The sequence below is a fragment of the Rhipicephalus sanguineus genome, chromosome 2 (genome assembly GCF_013339695.2).
Source record: "Rhipicephalus sanguineus isolate Rsan-2018 chromosome 2, BIME_Rsan_1.4, whole genome shotgun sequence".
Lineage (NCBI taxonomy): Eukaryota > Metazoa > Arthropoda > Arachnida > Ixodida > Ixodidae > Rhipicephalus > Rhipicephalus sanguineus.
In genome coordinates this window covers 59,388,766-59,407,000 of record NC_051177.1, presented here as the reverse complement: position 1 = coordinate 59,407,000, position 18,235 = coordinate 59,388,766, and the positions used below count along the sequence as shown (strand labels likewise).

The 18,235-nt window shown below is 48.8% G+C and overlaps 1 protein-coding gene across 2 annotated transcripts in view; it reads left to right on the top strand.

Moving 5' to 3' along the window:
- Positions 1 to 17,906, top strand: part of LOC119383049 (monocarboxylate transporter 12) — a 45,755-nt gene extending 27,849 nt beyond the window's left edge. The window contains exons 1-5 of one of the 2 annotated variants that reach the window (XM_037651030.2): positions 6,084 to 6,101; positions 7,565 to 7,834; positions 8,440 to 8,583; positions 12,398 to 13,357; positions 16,056 to 17,906. In XM_037651030.2, the coding sequence (XP_037506958.1) occupies positions 7,621 to 7,834; positions 8,440 to 8,583; positions 12,398 to 13,357; positions 16,056 to 16,183 (1,446 nt within the window). In that variant the 5' untranslated portion in view covers positions 6,084 to 6,101; positions 7,565 to 7,620 and the 3' untranslated portion in view covers positions 16,184 to 17,906. Of the gene's footprint in view, positions 1 to 6,083; positions 6,102 to 7,564; positions 7,835 to 8,439; positions 8,584 to 12,397; positions 13,358 to 16,055 lie in introns of those variants that run through there. The other variant, XM_037651029.2, reaches the window with a different exon arrangement.
- The last annotated feature ends 329 nt before the right edge of the window (positions 17,907 to 18,235 follow it).

Sequence of the window (18,235 nt, the reverse complement as noted above, 5' to 3'; positions counted from 1 at the left end):
TCCGTGATCGGCCCCTCCTTTGACCAATCGACGATGCCGTGTGATGACGCCGTCATGCGACGTCACATTATATGACATCATAGTGATGTCACAATTTTTTTTTTCGATTTGCGACGTCGTATTGACGTCATCGCGTGATGATTTTTTTCCATCACTCGTGTTGACGCCACCGACTCCGCCGACGGTCACTCTTCTCGTTTGATAAGGCATCTAAGGCTTTCGCCTTAATAGATCTCATCACTAAGCATTCAAATGAAATCGCATATACCAGCGTCTTTAGACACTGGCATATGCGACTAATATTCATTCTGCCACGCTTGACGTTTCAGGGGGCCAGCTGTCCCCCTTGACCTCCTGGCGCTGGCTCCGCTAATGAACGGAGAAGGCAGCGTGCGTGTCGCGTTGTTTCTATCTCCCTAAAGGTGGCACAAACGAACTCTCCTGTTCATCTTATTTTGCAAATGCATAGCACATACTTTCAATGGGGATCCTTTCGGAGTGTGTTCACTAGGTCGCTCTGAGGCTCTTTATCAGCTTTCCCGTCCTCGAAGTTTATATATAGGTTGTGCGGCAGCCATCTCACTCTTTACTTATGGCCAGTTGCTGTTTTTGCATCTTGGCGCACTTTGCTCTTGAGCTGTCCCTCTCGTGAGGGCGAAGAGCGGCTGCGTTAAGCTCTTCGCTCGAGACATGTGCTGGCGGTAAACAACAATCTATATAGTGAAGGCAGCGCAAGTGCACGCGCTCGGCCTAAAAACAAACCCACCGTATTTTAACGCGACCTGGTGTGCCTTTTCGCGCTTTTCGCAATCGTTAATCCCATAACTGCTCGTTTCGCTGAACAGTCCGAACACGGCAGGCATAGAAACATCTTTCGCCAAAGTGTCGTTGCGTAAGAATAATCCATGCAGCACTACGCGTCTTCCGCTTAACATTTCGGAGGTGCCTTTTGCGATAAACGATCCTCGTTACCTTGTTTTGCGCAGGTTTTAAAGTTAGAAAGTCAGGGGCTGATTCCATGAGAAATATAACAATAATTGTTGGGGTTTCACGCCCCAAAACAACGATATGACTATGGAAGACACCGTGGGCTCCGGAAATTTCGACCACTTGGGGTTCTTTACCGTGCACCTAAATTCAAGCGCATGGGCCTCAAACATTTTTTGCCTCCGTCGAACTTTCCATGACAAAGCGGTAACAACGGCATAATCGTCAGAAGGAAAGACCACATGGTCATCAACGGCTCTGATGACGTGACCTCGAAGGGCTGTTCTCAAGACCAGCTGCTTCGATGGAGTCGGTGCCCGTAGAATAGCGCTGGACTGAGAGTATATGTATATGTGACGTACGGTGCAGTGACAACCACGTGCAAACTCGTTCCACGTTGCAGTTCGGCATGCATCTTTCCACAGCTCCGGAGTTGTCAACGCTTAGATAACCGAGAGAAAGCGCCTGCAGCGTTGCCCATAGAATTGCACTTCCAGGCATTCCTAACTGTACTTTATGCTTGCTGCTGTAGTGAACTTTATTCTTCCATTATTTTATTTAATCTTACTTTGTAAATGCACCTCTGACAGTCGCCATCTGTGTATGCAGTGAGCTTTTTTGTGTGTTTTAACGCAGTGGACTGAGATGAATCGCAGTTGATTCCGTTGCGTCCCAGTTTTCAGTGCGGCAGAATGCGATGAGACAGGACGTACCTGCGGGACGTTCAACCTGTGTACAGACTGCAGGGCAGGTGGTTTCGATCATCTACACAGAGAGCCAGCTTGCCTGCGGCAGGTTTCGCCATCGGTGCAAGTGCGTGTAGTATAGTGAGCGTGCGGGAGATTCAACGTCGCCAATGTGGCCGTGAATGGTTTAATTTTGCGGCGTCAGTTTGACAGTATATATCAGAAGTCGCGGAGTACGGACAACGCGTACGGATCACTCGCCTCATCCGGCATCGGTTTTAGTCAGGTCCCTTTTCCTCGTATTTTTCGCCGGCGCCGCCATACGTTCCCCCCGCTCGCCGCCCCTAGCAACGTGGATGCAGCACCGGATTGGATGACCTCTTTCTTGCAATAGTGATCAAGACAGGTTGCTTTGTGTACAAAACGTGCTTTTAAACCTGCCACGCGCGTCGGACGAAAACGAGCAAACTTGGCGTCGCTGTGTAGTACTTGGTCTTTGCAACGCTGGAGTAACCTCGCGCTGTGACTTTGTCCTCGTCTTGCTGATCACAGAAGTCTACAAGTATATAGTGCTACAGCTGCGTCCCTCTTCGTCCTCGTTGTTTTCTAGCCGTTGACGTTTGTTACTCTACACGTCTTCTCACGCTGCTAGCGTTCCCCGGAGCTGTGGCAATGATAGCTGAAGCTATCTTTTTGATGCTGTTGCTGGCGCTGACTATTATTCCATTCTTATGCGACGTCTTACTTACACAGTACTTGATCTACCGCTTACTTGGGGGACGGAGCACCGTAAGCTTTCCAGACGTGGGGCCACTGGCCGTCCGAAGCGATACCGTGTGTACATCCAAATGTGACTGACACGCCTTTATTGTGGCACCATTTTAGTGCCTTCAAAACATATACTTGTCTGACCCCCTCCATCGTTGGTCAGGTCGATGTGAGGCATGTGGGCTCCGTGTAAGGATATGTACCACATCGCCTATCGCTTCTGCTCGCTGTATCCTCGCCGCTTACTGTAAGCTAAAATACATTATAAGGCGTACGTGTGCTTTCGGCAGTGTACGGAGCATTGTTAAAGATGATTAAGACGTCAGCATCCTTTGTGCCTCTGAATTGTAGTATCAGAATAAACAAAAGTGCTACCATTACAAAACTGTAAGAGTGCCTTGTGAACTGTTATCCTATTTAGTTTCTCGAAACATTGTAAGCATATTACGTGATCAGTACTGCAGATTGGGCGAGTTGGTGCACCATAAGCAAAGAAGGAAATGACAGGCAACAGAATGAGCGCTCATCCTGCTGTTTGTCATTTCCGTCCTCTCTTTTGTCTCTTTCCTTCAGGCTCAAAATGAGCTGCGCTATAGCAGTACGAGATTACGTGATCATTGTTTAGGTGCACATTTTTGGGTCGGTAACTTCCGTGTTTATTTTTATTTAGCGCGTGCCGATATTGACTGCTGCGTATTCGTTATCTGTGCTGCCTTATATGTAGGGGCTTTTGTGTGCTGCAGCTGCTTTGAATGCCCTGTCTATACTGTAATTTCAGCGTTTAGTCCGACATCGCAAGCTGCAAGAAGTGCTTGAGGTTTCATTTTCTTTTTTTTTTCCTTTCTGTTTTGTATTCGTACTACCTCTAATAGTAGTTATGAACTAAGAAGTGGGAGAACATTGTCTCCAAACTGCTATTGATCTTGCCCCTTCGGTAGTAAGAATGACTATACAGAGGGTACAGCTTCACATGCGCCCCCGTGCACCGACGCTGTCGGGTCCCTCTGCATAGTTTCTTCGCTGCATTGCGATGCGCTATGCAGTGAAGGCATAAAACGGAGCAAGGTCGTGGGCACCGAAATGCTGAAGTTTCGAGCATTTTGTAAGGAGGAGAAAGGGATGGGCGCGTTTGTTCTTTTAGTATCGATGTCCGCGCTGCCGTGTCGAGGCTCGTGATGTCGGAGGCTCGCCACTCAGTGCCGGGGATTGAGAAGAGTTACGGCATATATATAGTTACGGCGTACGTTGTAACTCAGTAACTTTAGGCATAGGCGTGCGTGCTTAGGGTTCCCAATTGGAGAGCTAAGTCTCACCGCAGTGCCCCTCCCCCTTCGTTAAGGGGTGGGGGGGGGGCGAGTTAGAAAAGAAAACAAGGTTCGCAGTGTATGCAAAGGTGAAAATGAAGCGATGACGTGCTTCCCACAACGGCCTGCCTTTCGTCCCCGGCATTCCGGGGATAAAAGTGGGCAGTAAACAGCTCTCGGAATGCAATATCTGTGGCCCTAGGCTGCCATTGTCGTCAAAGACCTTCATGGCCATAACCTTGCACATTAAACAGTGGTGGGACAAGTCCGACTGGGGAAGGTATTGGGCAGACCTGGCGCTCCTCCCCTCAGATGATTAGGGGGAGGGGGTGGGCTATGACTTTAGGGACATAACTCAGGCTACGCAGACAGTTGCGCGGTGGCCGTAGGAAGGTCTACAAACTCCAGCACGGTAAGGTGCGATGGACTGCTCGGGAGCGGATGCGTGCTGTCTAGAAAATTCGCGGAAAAGGTAACGCAGCAGCAGAAGTTGAAAACGATTGATCGATGCCTCGATTGAGTGTGTCAGAGCAGCACAAAGACTGTATGGGAGGCCGTTGGGAAGTGCTCCAGACTGAATTTTCTTCGCTATGGTTCTTAAGAGAACAGTGTGTTGGGTTCATTTCGCTTCGTGTCACCATTTTATTCATTGAACAATCTAGCATATATAGAAACCAGCGATAATTTTTTTTACCATGATCTCCAGCGCAACTGCAGTCAATCAATCAATCAATCAATCAATCAATCAATCAATCAATCAATCAATCAATCAATCAATCAATCAATCAATCAATCAATCAATCAATCAATCAATCAATCAATCAATCAATCAATCTTTCTCTCCCTTTTCAAACCGCATGTGTCACGACTGTTTAAAGGGACACTAAAGGCGAATATTAAGTCGACGTTGATTGTTGAAATAACGGTCCAGAAACTTCGTAGTACCACTTTTGTGCCAAGGAAGTGCTTATTTTGAAATAAAATCGGGTTTTAGTGGTCCGCATCGTGTTAGCTCACTTCAAATCACCCGCCTGGAAGCGGTGTTACTCATGTCACTGCCGCCGTGTCCAACGTTGCCCGCCTTTACTTCGCGGCGGCGTGCACTGGCGGCGTGCGCCATTCGGGCATCCGGCAACATCACATGCATGCGGCATTTTGTCGAGCTTTCTGTTAGAGCGACTTTCACGAGCGCGCAAAACACACGCCGCAGTACGCGATACCGAAAGTACCACTGAGACGCGACCGCGTGAGCGAAGCAGGATGCCGGGCACGGAGTGGTGCCGGGCGAAGCGCAGTTCGGCGAAAGCGGTACCTTTGAACCACGCGCGCCGTTCCCCATGGCAACGCCAAAGAGGTTATTTTTTCCATGAATCAGACAGAAATGAACAAGCAGCATTTTATTACGTATCTTGATGCACAGACGGTTCATTTTTTATTGCAGCTGGTTTGATTACGAGTGATTAATTGTAGTCGAACTCTCTCACGTCATCGGGATCATTTCCAAAATGTGCCGCTCGTGGTGCTCATCGTGTGATACATTTAGCTTAATTTCTCGGTAAGTAGGGCACTGCTGTTGATAATATTGCCGTTTTAGACGTTGTCATACATTGAGCTTTCACTCTGACATAAATTGTTATTAGCCTTTAGTGTCCCTTTAATGTCTCAACGATGACTGAGGGGTTTCATTTTTCTTTGCGTCTCTTATTTGTAATAGAATGGTCACGTTGGACCAAGAAAGAGAGAAATAGTAATGAACCTCCAGCGCGAACTGCTGTTGAAGACGGTTAGCTAAAACGAATCGCGAAACCGTCCCCAACTTCCCGGCCGCCTCACTTCCGATGGAGGCGAAATGCTCAAGGCCCGCGTTCCTAGAATTAAGTGCACGTTAAAGAAACCCCAGGTGGTCGAAATTTCCGGAGCCCTCCACTACGGCGTCCCTTATAATCATATCGTTATTTTGGGACGTAAAACGCCGGCAATTATTATTGTTATAATAAACCGTCGACGATTGCGCAGAAAAGGACGTAAAAGCAGCTAACACTGCGGCGTTGGCGCGTAGGCGATATGAGCAAATGGGAGTCGGACCACGTGACATTTCCGTTCCCGCCAGCTGCCAGCTTGTTAGCTCTGTACGTCAGACAGACATATATACGATGCAAGGTTGATGCCTCGTGTGTTTCACGGAAGCGCCAGGTGTGTGCCCAGCGGCAGCCTTTAGACCGGGCCCTCTGCTGCTAAGTGCGACAGGACTTTTAACTGAAAGAACTGAATATCATCGAACGGGACTTTAGTGCCATCTCAATTCTCACACCCGACGAAAAGGACTACTCTGAATGAGAAGCTGCGCTCCTATCAGGTGAGTTTTCGGCGGAGGCCGATCTTCGCGCTCGAAAGGGCGTCCTTAATGCCTTCGATAAACCTTGTAATTCGGCCGGAAGTTACGTGAGGGAAGGATGTCCAGAATTAGGTCGCAGTTGCGGCAGCCGAGAGCGGAAACCCGGTGAGGGAAACTTTATGGCGGATGTCACGTGCCGGTTTTTATAGAAAAATAAAAGCGCGAACTTTTTTACTGAATAAGAAGACAGAGAAGGGACGACAAGCGTCTGTCCTTCGCGTGTCTTGTCCTGTGAAAAAGGATTGCGCTCTTTCGTACTTTACTAGAATGAACCAAGTAGCCCAGGAGCACATTTTGTTATGCGTTAATATATACGTAAATTCAGTTCTGCCTCATAGCTTGGATTCTAGATGTACAGTCGTGAGCAATATGAGATGGAACTCCGGAATCGTATTTAATCAGCGATTGCATGTGTAAGTATGAATGTACTGAATTGCTAGAGATACCTTTCCGTTTGAGCATTTGGTGTTATGACGACTTTTGCGCTTGCCAACTGCGTTTAGCCGCTATGACCATTGAAAGGTAATTTTAGTTTTCTCTCTTAAATTGCTAACCACTGTACAACCTCCCGCATTTCGAGTACAATGCATTCCTTGGCCTCCCCCAGCTACTTTCTGCAAGGGGCTTTTTGTACTGCTTGTCTTCAGCACGGCGCAAAATTTGTTTCACTACCGCGATGTATCGTTCCACAGACCGCCATGAAACACGCAGCCCATATGTTAGCAAGCAAGCTAGCGCTGCGGATTTTTCACATGCATGAGCTGTTTTTGATACCCATCGCTTTGCGCAAGCCTTTGAAGCTGATGTGCCTCGCATATGTAAAGAAATAAAAGAAAGGGGGGGGGGGCATGGCTGAGTGAGAGCGCTAACAGAGGGGGAAAGGTCCGCGATGGCCTGATGCATGTAAAGAAAAGGAGAATGAAAGATTATCTTTTTTTTTATTTGCGCTCGCTAGCTATGCCTCACTTATTTTTAGGTGTCCGGCGGTCTTGAACGCGGTGCGCACGCGCGGCAAAGTTGCGCGCTACTTGAGCCGTCATCGACGCAGACTTGAGGACTTGCGGAGCAGTCTGAGAGATAAGAGGTGCCGACGCGAAAGGAGAGAGAGAGAGAGAAAATGAAACAAAAACAGAGAAAGCAGTCAAATAAGCGAGAGAAAGAAAAGCCCGAATATTGAAGGCTAGCCGCGCCGGCCAAGGCCGGCTCGCCCACGGAAACACCTCGCGACAAAATAACGCGCCGCAATCAGATTTCTTCACTCGGGTGTTCGGCGCCGCAAGCTCGGCTTTCCGACCCGCATTTCGACACCGTAAGCCGAAGCGAGCCGAGGGAAACGTGCGAGTGAGAGAGTGTTTGAAGAGACTTGGAAGGCTTAGGCAGTAGACAGCCACAACAGGCGCAGTACGCTGCTCAAACCGTCGCAGGTGAACGCGACGGCAGCGGCGTCGTCGTCCGGGCTCGCCGCTGACCGCGTCCAGCCATGGCGGCTGGCCACGCGGTCATGCTCAGGAGCGGGGTGGACTCTGTCCGCAGCTGGCTGGTGGCCGTCAGCTGCTGCTGGATCAACTTCTTCTCGGCCCTCATGTACAAGTCGAGCGGCGTCGTCTACATGGGCGTGCTGCAGACGCTCAGCGTATCCCGGGAAGAGGCATCGTGGCCCCTCACGCTACTCGCAGTCTTCATCTTTACCACCGGTATTCGTGCTCGTCTTCTGATGCTGCGTGCTGTGAAATGTTTGCTGTTGGCTTTTGAGCATGTACTGGCGGTAATAAATGACAAGGAGTTCGATGTTATTTGCTAGAACTTTCTGATTGAGGGAGTTCGTAAACTTGATTTCTTGTTCGCCGTTTCTTCGTCTTTGCAGGCAACTAGGAATTGGCATATAGTCTGTTTTGCTTCGTAGTCTGTTTTCTTTCGTCGTATTTAACCGTGCGGTTTTTTTCTACGTGTCTATTTCGACGTGGCAACTCTTCATAAACTTTAACTTTCATAGTGCTTCGTTCGTAGTGATTCTTCAGGCTATACGACTTTCTTTTCTCTTTCTTCTTCGTACAATCCGTGTACTATCTTTACTAGTCTGAAAAAAAAAAGAAAAACTTAACGTGATAGTTTTGGTGTTCGTAAAGATCTAAAGTGTTTCTCTGGGACGAACCTGTGCATTCCAGACACTGAGAGTTGACAGGAATGACGAAGGTGGTCGACGGTGCATTCATGCTGCCTGTTTTTCGATTTGCTGAAAAATTTCGCTGCTCATTATCTGAATACCTCGTTGTTGGCGCGCGCCGTTTCCTTTCCGCAGCTCCCGTTGCAGGCGTTCTCGCCCTGTACATCGACATCTGGAAAATCTCGCTGTGCGGATGCCTCCTCTCGTCCATCTCGGTGTGCCTCTGTTTCTGGGCCAACAGCGTGATCCACCTCATTGTCTGCCTGGGTGTCGTGCAAGGTATTATATACTAGAGCACTGCACGGGCTCGGGCCTACCCGAAAACCCGAGCCCGGCCCGGCCCGTGGGCCGGGCCGGGCCGGGTAAAGTAGCTTTCACGGCGGGCCCGGGCCGGGCTCGGGCCTGAAGCTCCGGGCTTAGGGCCGGGCCCGGGTTTGAGGTGGCGGGCTCGGGTCGGGCCGGGCTTGGACTTTGCTCCGTTCTTAAAGGGTCATTAAAGTGAAACACTGAATCGGCTGAGACCGATAAAGTGTTCTCTGAGAACCTGAACGTCATTAATTCCACTATCAATGAGTTTATTAATGAAGGAGAAAATCAAGGTCAAAGTTCCATTTTGAAATTTCGCGCTGAAATCTCCGCACGTGACGTCGCGGATTTCAAACTGTATTCGTCGTATTTTGGAGACATTGGCTCAACGAAATTTCCAGAAATTTGATATGTTAAGTCTGTGACCCCCTCAGAGGTCAATGTACTTCATTTTTACCCACTATGAACTACGTAGGGCCCAGTAAATGCCGTCAGAATCTATGACGTCACGGAGTTAGCTGCGTGAATTTCTAGTTGGCGTCGTTACCTGCAATTTCATGCGAGTTTTCTCTCTTACCAAGAGTCTTGTCGCGGCGAGCGTGGTGCTTTTGGAATGGTAAAAGAGTAATTTACTGATAATAGAAAAAATCGTTGTTCTCTTTAATATGCCTTGTTCCGCATACGCTGTGCATGCATATATGTCCGGCATTTTATCTCGAAAAAAAAAAAACGCTTTTTTTATGTGGGGTAAGCTATTTGGAGAAGTTTTATGAGGGATAAGTACTGAACTCCTTTGCTTCTTGCATATGAGCTATTAGATTTACCTGAAACGGGCGAGCTAAAAGTAAATAGACCAGGCACTTATATGTAACATCTCGCTATTCCGTGCTTTATTTCCTTTCGTTATTATTTTGTATCCCAAATGTTACTCTGTAATCGCAGTAATAAATGTAATGCGTAATGCACTGTGATCGCTGTTGCGATCACAGAGCTCCAAAGCGGGCAAACGTTGTTGAAATTTAGAGCCCCCCTCTAAAACGAAAGGACTGCACGGAGTCTTGATACATAGAATCCCTATAAAGGCACATTATTTTTCCGTGACTCTGTGACGGCTTCCAGTGGTCATGTGGCGCGAGATGGACATGCACAGCCTGCTTTGTATGCCCGCATTGTTAACGTCTGAGCTTTCGTCTTGCTCCGCCATATCAGGGCTCTCAAACTCACCTCAGCTAACGGGCCGCATTCACAAAAATTTACTCCCGCAAGTGCTAGGGCAATGACGAAGCTAGGAGCGTGGGAGGGGGGAACAGGTTTTAAAACTACCGTCATTTCACAGCAGACCTTTCCCATATCTCATATACAGGATCATTTCTGAAGGGGATTTGGCGGCAGGATTCCAACAACATATCGTTGCAAAATAGTGCGAAACGGAGCAACTTGGAGCGCGCCAGACTCTATCGAAGAACAGGAAACCGATGGTCATCGAGGGCACGTGCACATGCACGTGGCCGGCGCAGCAGTTCGCCTTTAGTATTGCCATTAACGGACGTCTCTTTTTCACGTCTGGGGAACCAGTCATTTCATATCACCCATAGTGACTGAAATCTGGACGCCAATACTGAAATATAGCTTTTGTTTCACGGTTATGTATCAACACACGGTGACCGCAGGGGGTGCCTCACGAAAAATATGCTTTCGATCTGTCATGCCTGTGTATCTCAAGAACATACTTATAAAAAAAATGGGATGAAGACAGTCATGTGCGGGCGGAGAGCCGCTAGCGAGAGGTCCGCCAGCCGCGTGTTTGAGGCCCTATATAGTGCGCTATATAGTGCGAGAGCTACATGATAACTGCCGCAACAGCGTTGGAATGTGCAGGAATAGAACAGGTCCATTAAACAAGGCGTGGGGTGAAGTATATTCGCTTGGCGAAATATCTGGCTTGAAAAAGGATAATGACAGATTCCGTGCCGGGTGATGTCCCTACCTCGAACCATATGCATCCAATGAGTAAGCTTCGAGAAGCTTAGTCGCGCATTTATTACCAAACTCGAACGAACACCGAAAATATATCGAAATTGCTTCGTCCTACTCCTGCCAGTCCTATATAACCGCGTAGTCCAATGGCCACCTTCTACCAATACAACATCGCTGGGAAGGCATAAACCATTATAATAGGATAAAACGAGCACGGTGGAAACCGTGCATAACATACACTGCTGAAAACTACAAGGAGAAGCCCTCAAAGAGGAGTTTTATAGACGACATTGAAGAGTGGCACGACGTTCGGGAACGAGAGAAGTGAAGGGATGAGCTGGACAGCTATGGTCATTCTGCAGAGGCCCACAAAGTCATCCTAGATTTGCTCCAGTGGTGGAAGCTAAGAACAACGACTGCCGACGCCTTCGCAATTGGCAAGGCAGATGTGGTGCGCCCGTCCGGCCAGCGCGAGCAGTGCAAGAAGCTTTAGCGCGGCAGGATATGTGATGCAACAGCGCATGGCGTGCTTAAATCGGGAATCTCTTGATACTTTGATTTTTCGCTCAATAACATGTGAATAAGTAAACTTGCAGTCTGTGAAGACAGACTGTAACATGTGAAGAAGAAACTTACAGTCTGTATATACAAGCAGTGGTATGGTATATGAAAATAGTGCTATGACAAATAGTTTTTTTCTTCCTTTCGGCTGATTATACGCATACACGTGGTGCACGCGGTTCCATACCTTTGCCCAGATTAGTGTATTTACAACAAAGGTCACAAATTTGTTTCTCTTGCTCTGGCAAGGTGCTACAATGGTGAAGACGGGTACTACATATCGAGAAGCGTGCATGGTTGGCTTTGTCGTTAGAGCATGCTATAAATTTCAATAGGTTATAAAGTGCAATAAAAACAAAGTGAAGTGAGCGTTTTGTTCTCTGCCAAGCCAATCTAGAGCACATGCTCTGGCGGTGTGCTCCGTGTTACGCGGCGGCGAAGCCATCACGCTGTCCAAATGGGAGGCTGCTATTATATACCAGCTCCGCGCTAGAAGAACAGCTATATGGGCAGGCCAACGGGCCCGCGACGCAGCAGAGACTTGGTCTTTCTGTTCCGATGTCGGAGCGGCCCGCAACGTGCTAGAGCGCGTTCCGATGGACCATAATAAAGTTGATCCATCCATCAATCCATTCTTTGTTGTTATTGCGCTCCCTATCGAAACTAAACTCGTCTGCAAATCACTTTTCTTGCTACAATGTCTGCTACTAAACACCCGTCATGATCCCCAGTGTATTTGCAGAAAAAATAGGTACAGTATACCACTGCCGAACAAACATTCATTGTATTCAGTATGTTCGCTCAACTGTTTGCACCGTGAGCCCCTTTTTACAAGAAATTACCGTAACTATGTTAAAGTATAATTGTTTGCAAAACATGCGCCAACAAAGCGTAGATATTTGCCACTTAAAACACCCTGCTGTCGATTCCATGTTCGGGCATCACCACCTAGATTACTGGGTCGGGCCTCAGTCGGGCCTGATCTGTGGTCGGGCCGGGCCGGGCCGGGTAGGCGAAATTTTTTCTCGGGTTCGGGCCGGGCCCGGGTCTCATTTTGAGTCACCGGGCCGGGTTCGGGCGGGTAAATTTGAACGGGGTCCGGGCTCGGGCCGGGCCCGGGCCGAAAATTACGGCCCGTGCAGTGCTCTATTATATACGCGTTATCTTTCGCGCTAAGATTGCTCGGTTGCGCGCGCACATCCCGAGATCAGTGAGACACACCGCGTTCTCTTTTCTGTTTCCTTTGAAGGTTTCGCTCTCGGTCTGCTCACGCTTCACAACGTGATCATCAATCAGCATTTCGAGAAGCACCGCGCCACGGCTTCCGGGATCAGCTACGCGGGTCCCACGCTCGCATCCATCATTTATCCGCCGCTCGTCGAAGTGCTCTTCGCGTGGTACGGATTGCGCGGGTCGCTGCTGCTTTTCGGCGGCATCATGCTGCACGCCGTCGCCGGTGCCTTCTTGCAAATGGAGCCGAACCCGCGGAAGGCGGCGGTTGCCTCGTCGTCTTCGTCGTCCTACAGGGTCGTCCCGCGAGACCCTTTGCCGGAAGACACCGAATTCTCGAAGGCCCAGCTCGGAAACGCGGATGTAGCGAAAGACGAAGAACCTCTGGCAGCGATTCCTCACGACTGTGGTGCCGATGTGCAGCGGACGGCCCAAGTGCAGCACGGCGCATCTGACACGGCCGTGAGGTTGGAGACCGGCCTGAGGCGCCTCGCGGCCGTCCCGAACATCCAGCGCAATGCGTCCGTGCTTCTGGAACCCATGTTCTACCTGATCTGCGCTTCGTTCGCCGCGGTGCTGTTCACCATGACCACGTACCTAACTGTCGTGGTGGACTTCGCCGTCGACAACGGCGTGTCGCGGATGAGCGCCGTGCTACTCATCTCCGCCTACTCGATCGCCGACCTGGTGGCCCGGCTGGGCTCCGGCTGGATCTCGGACCGCGGCTTCGTGAGTCGCGGGAACATGATGGCCCTGAACTTCCTGGTGGGTGGCCTGTCGCTGTTCGCCATGCCCGTGTTCACGACGTACATCGGTCAGGTGACCATGGCAGTCGTGTACGGCTGGGCCACGGGCTGCACCATGATCTTGGTGTCGGTGCTTCTCACCGAGCACATCGGGCTGGACCGGCTGCCGGTCTCCTTCGGCGTCACGTCGTTCGTCGCTGGGGCGCTGTGCCTTTCCAGGCCTCCGCTAATTGGTAAGGTTTGGTGTGACTGGCGTAGCCGCGTTCCTCTCATTGTTGAGTGGAGAATTCGCGGATACTAGTACAGTTGTCGGAACAGTCGAGGCATACACGATTGTCACCTGTAACTACCCTTTCCCCGGTGTTCACCATCACTGCTATAGTAATGCGCAAATGCGTGACCCTTACACGAGCGCGTACCCTAGTCTCACGCGTGCGTGAGTACACCTAGTTTTCGGCCGGCTTCTGATACACATCTCTACCCTAGGCGTTCTCTGCTCAGCTGCACTTTTTTATTTAATAGATGCCGTGTACTAGAGTCGCGTGTTATCTCAGTCCTTACCTTGACGTACTCGAGCTATTCGCGTTAGACCTGTTAATTTTGTGCACGTTTTCTGCCTTGTAGAAGGTCGCGAAATAAGCGCTTGTAAGGCAATCACCAGATGCCATAGTCAGTGTGGGCCCAGATGTTTTCTCGTACGCTGTTTTTGTTATTGTTGCGTCTGCGTAAAGAAACAGTGGGCGTTGAGCGTGCTTTCGGAAGAAAGAAATCAATCAATCGGCGACGCTCACTCTGTCAAGTGGCAGGGCAGCACTCAAAAATGTACAAGTTCCGGAAACTTGGCGGCAGTTGTAATTTATATATAGATTACTCAAGGCTGCGACAGCACAATTTGTCTTTGCTCGTTGACTCGCAAACTGAAATCAGCTTCCTGTCCCTCCTCCTGCCAAGGCGACTTCGTTAACTTCGAGCTTTCGGTGCCTAGTCATCCTTAGCGAAGCTCTTGCCAAAATTCCTGCCGAAGGGCATAGCGACAGTCTCCTAATTGCCCATTTAACCGTATAGTCGCTTAAACTTCCTGTAAACGTCAGTACGCTCTACAGTTACTGTACTTACTTTGGCGGGTACGGCAGTTACCAATGCGTTCAAGTATAGCTGGTGATGTCCCCGATTGCGGGCCTAAGGTTAAACGAACGCAACAGCAATGGAAATGAAAAGGCGCGTTTGCAATGTTTTCTGTGGGAATATATAGCTGCGAAGGAGTGTCCAAACGAACGACGAAGAAAAATGCGAAACATAATTTTGTCAGTCTATTATCGCCATCATCAGGTAAATTAAATATATGACTAGACAGGACACTTATTGTCTTTCACCTGTACCGGTTGGCACGCCTTTTTGAGCGTGCCATTCACTTCCTCTCTAACATTATAATCATTCAAAAGACTTCTTTTTGGTCGTTTTGTTGCTTAGATTGCTTAGGTATGCTTGACAGTGGCGCAAAATACATACCTAAGCAATACAATACTACTTATATTGCTCACAACCCTGTAGCAAGATTATTTCTGTGTCTTGAGAATGCATATTAATCTTACTAATGAAGCATTTGCTTGCCTCGTTCTGTGTTTTCATAACAGTGGCACAGAGTTTTCAGTAAGCGAAACGTGTGCATGGATATTATTCACCGTCGGCATAGAGTGAGTCTCGTTCACGTGCCCTTTATGCGAGCAGATGAACTGCTGGTGATGCTTTTGTTGCCAAGTAGCTTTATGTTCTTTTGGCGAGCCTTCTGAAAAGTCGCCATTTGAAACATATTCATTGGCCCCGATCTCTCCGTGTTTTTGCACTTGTTGGTATGAACAAGTGGGAACGCAATTTTCGTTCCATTAGACACACTAAAGTCCCACTTATTTGCAATAAGGTCATATCAAAATTGCCTTGTTTGCGATTGTCAACGATTTTAATTGGCACGGGCTCCGAGGCTTCAACACACTGCCGCTCGACCGGTCTAGGTAAACCAATGCGGTTTGTATCTCGAATGTGGCGTTGAGCATAGGTGTGCTTCGGGTTCTCCATTAGTAGTCTCCCCTCCCCCATTGGAAGAGTCCGAAAAAAAAAAAACAAGCTTCTATAGTCGGATACATGTTTAGAAGTCTGCGGCATTTCCCCCTCAAAGGCGGATGAACACAAGTCAGCACCAATAGGCGTGCACTGCAGGCTGACGTCATGAGCCGGACGACCGGTTACCCCGCCTTCGGAAAGCATTGCCGAGTGCGTGAGAGGGACTATTTCTTTAGTCGCGGAGGCGATCGGCTGCCGCGCTTCGTTCGTCTGGGCGGGGCCTCTCCGGACTTGTTAAGTTGTATCTGACTACAGATGGATGTAAGAAATGAAAATGAAGCCATGACATGCCTCTCACTATGGCCTGCCTTTAGTCCCCGGCTCTCCAGGGGTAAATGTGGCAAGTAGATCGTTGTTGGAATGAAACATATGGGGCCCTCGGCTACAATTATATAAAAAAAAATCGAGAGGTCGGCCGTTCGATTCCGCGCGTCGGAAAGAATTTCTTAATTATTTTTCTTTGTGGCCTTTCTATATATATACATACTTACACATATACGGTGAATGACGGCGACGGGGACGGACATTTTCCAGCCGAGACTGTCCATATAATTGCTATGGCAATAAAATTGCATGGCCATAACTCTGAACGGTATACACAACGACGGAAAAGGTCCGACAGAGTAAAGATATCGGGTCAACTTGGCGCCCCCCTTAGATTACTGGAGGGGGGGGGGGCGCCCCCGCTCGCATCTACACGTGTCTATGGCGTTCAGTTAACTGCATTCGTCTACTAATTGAACATGACGCCCGGTGCAGATCACAGTGTACATGTATGCGAGGGTTCCACATGGCGCGCTGTTGCCCTTACAGGTCACTACCGAGACGAGTACGGAAACTACGAAGGCCTCTTCCACGTGGTCGGAAGCTTCTCGCTCTCTCTAGCGCTTCTCTGGTTCGTCGCCAGCACAGCGATCCGCTTCCGGCAACGGCGGAAGTGACGTGAACGAAAAACCGTTTTCCGGACTCGACAACGCTTCGAAGCTCGGCGTCATCGCGCGAGCCCGGCATCCCGAGGAAGCGTGGACTCGCCGTTACTGAAATCCAAAAAGCGCAACATGACGTGCGTAGGATATCGAACCTTGGTTGTATGTGCCTTGTCGGCGCTGCCCAAAGCTGAGTGCGGTGTGCGATACCGTGTTGGTTGCGGTGTGCCATTTGCGTTGCACGCGTACACGGCTGTGATTTAAAGAAAATGAAGAAGAGATGGGTGCATTTACGCATTTCTGCGATTCGTCCGCGTATGGGGACAGATATGTCTAGTCTTGTTGAAACAGCAGTGCGTTGTTGTGCATATTGGGAAATCGGTGACTTTCTCGCTCGCAGTGGTGGTACTCGAGACATTTGAATCTGAGACTGTATGCAGATCGGCTGTTTTTTCTTGTTTACTCTGGCGTTACTGCATCGAGCCTTGTAGGTGTAACAAAGCTAGCGTTGCCTTCAAAATGCGCGAATTACATTGCAATTGTCTTTTTCGCCTTAATGTTGCAGGAGGGTCATTCTTTCCTTGGTCAGTCTTACTGTACTAAGTGATGTGTACGATGTGTCACGTCACTGTACAGCCAGTGCAGTGTTGGCCAGATCTTTTCAAAACTGCCGAGCGATGTGACAAGAGCCATTTCAAAGCGAAGGTCAAGATAGCGCAAGAGAGAGAGAAATAAAACTTGCCCCATTTTTCCGACCGTTGCAATCTCCCACTTATCAGCACATAAAGGTCTCCAGTGCGCCTCACCTGTGGTGGTGGCTCTGAAGAAATCGCGCCGTGACTTCGACATTTCTCGCTAAATGTGTGCGTTGTATTCCGTGCTTGTTTGCGTCGCTTCTTTTATACGTTCACTGGTCGTACATATAAAGTATTGCGCTTGCACTTCCTTACGCCGTTCGTTAGCATTGCTGAAATTGTGCAAAGTTGTGAAATTCTTAATTGGAAGCTAAAAAGAAATTTCAAATCAGCGTAAGCGTACTCTTTCAAAACCTTGCTTGGAATCCGCTGACTAGAAAAAAATATTCTTCAGCAGAAAAAATGAACAAACAAACCAAGTTTTCTGTTTGAATTTCCCGGCACAGGCTATTTCTGAATACGTCACTGTGACGTCAAGCATATCGCGTTTTTTTTTCTTTGTCTTATGCGGCGGCGTTATTATTGAGTTACTGGGGTGCACCTAGCACCTCCGTCAAATATTTTTCGTGGAAGTCTGTAGCAGACGCGAAAGCATCTCACAAGAAGAGGACCGGCGAATCGGTTCAAAGGCGCTTCATGGTTTTCATTGTAGTGGCTTCCGACTTAGTTGATGAGTGTCACATAGCAATATTTCAGAGAACGGCCTGAAATTTCGCCGTATGCGGTGTTTGCATCCACTCTAAGATTCGATGAACGCACTGACACCGAGCAGATGCGGTCAGGACCTGTGAAGTCCCTGTCTGGTATTTGGCGGGGTCACCAAAGTGGCTTCACCAACTTCAATGCGGGGTCGCCACCTGTAGCCCATTTAGCGCCTTTTCAGTGCTTACAGTAATATCAATGTTCACTGCATGAATTACTTGTACGGTATCCACGGAGCCTACAGGGTGCTAGTAACGCAGGGTACGTATCGGAACAGTACAGGCTACAGACCAGAATGGTAAAAGTACCAGCGAAGTACTTTTCCTAAGCCTCCCTGTAACTGTCAGCCTGCGCCAACACACTGCCTGTAACGCGAGTGTATATGTTTTAACCGTGAAAATGTAAGTATACGGTGCTGTTGTAAAATACAGACAATGAAGAAGCTGTTCGCTTGCGTCGCTACATGCAGGCATACACCGTATATGAGTTGAGTTGAAGCACTGGACGTGCGCAAACTTTTTTTATCCGCATTGCACACAGTACTTTCGTTATGATAGCCTGTCGAGACCGCTGTAATTACAGAAAAAATGTTTATAAATTCGGCATAGCATACCTTCAGTGCTGTTCGCAAGCGTTTTTGACTGTTGTGCGTTCGGCTCATAAACCGCCA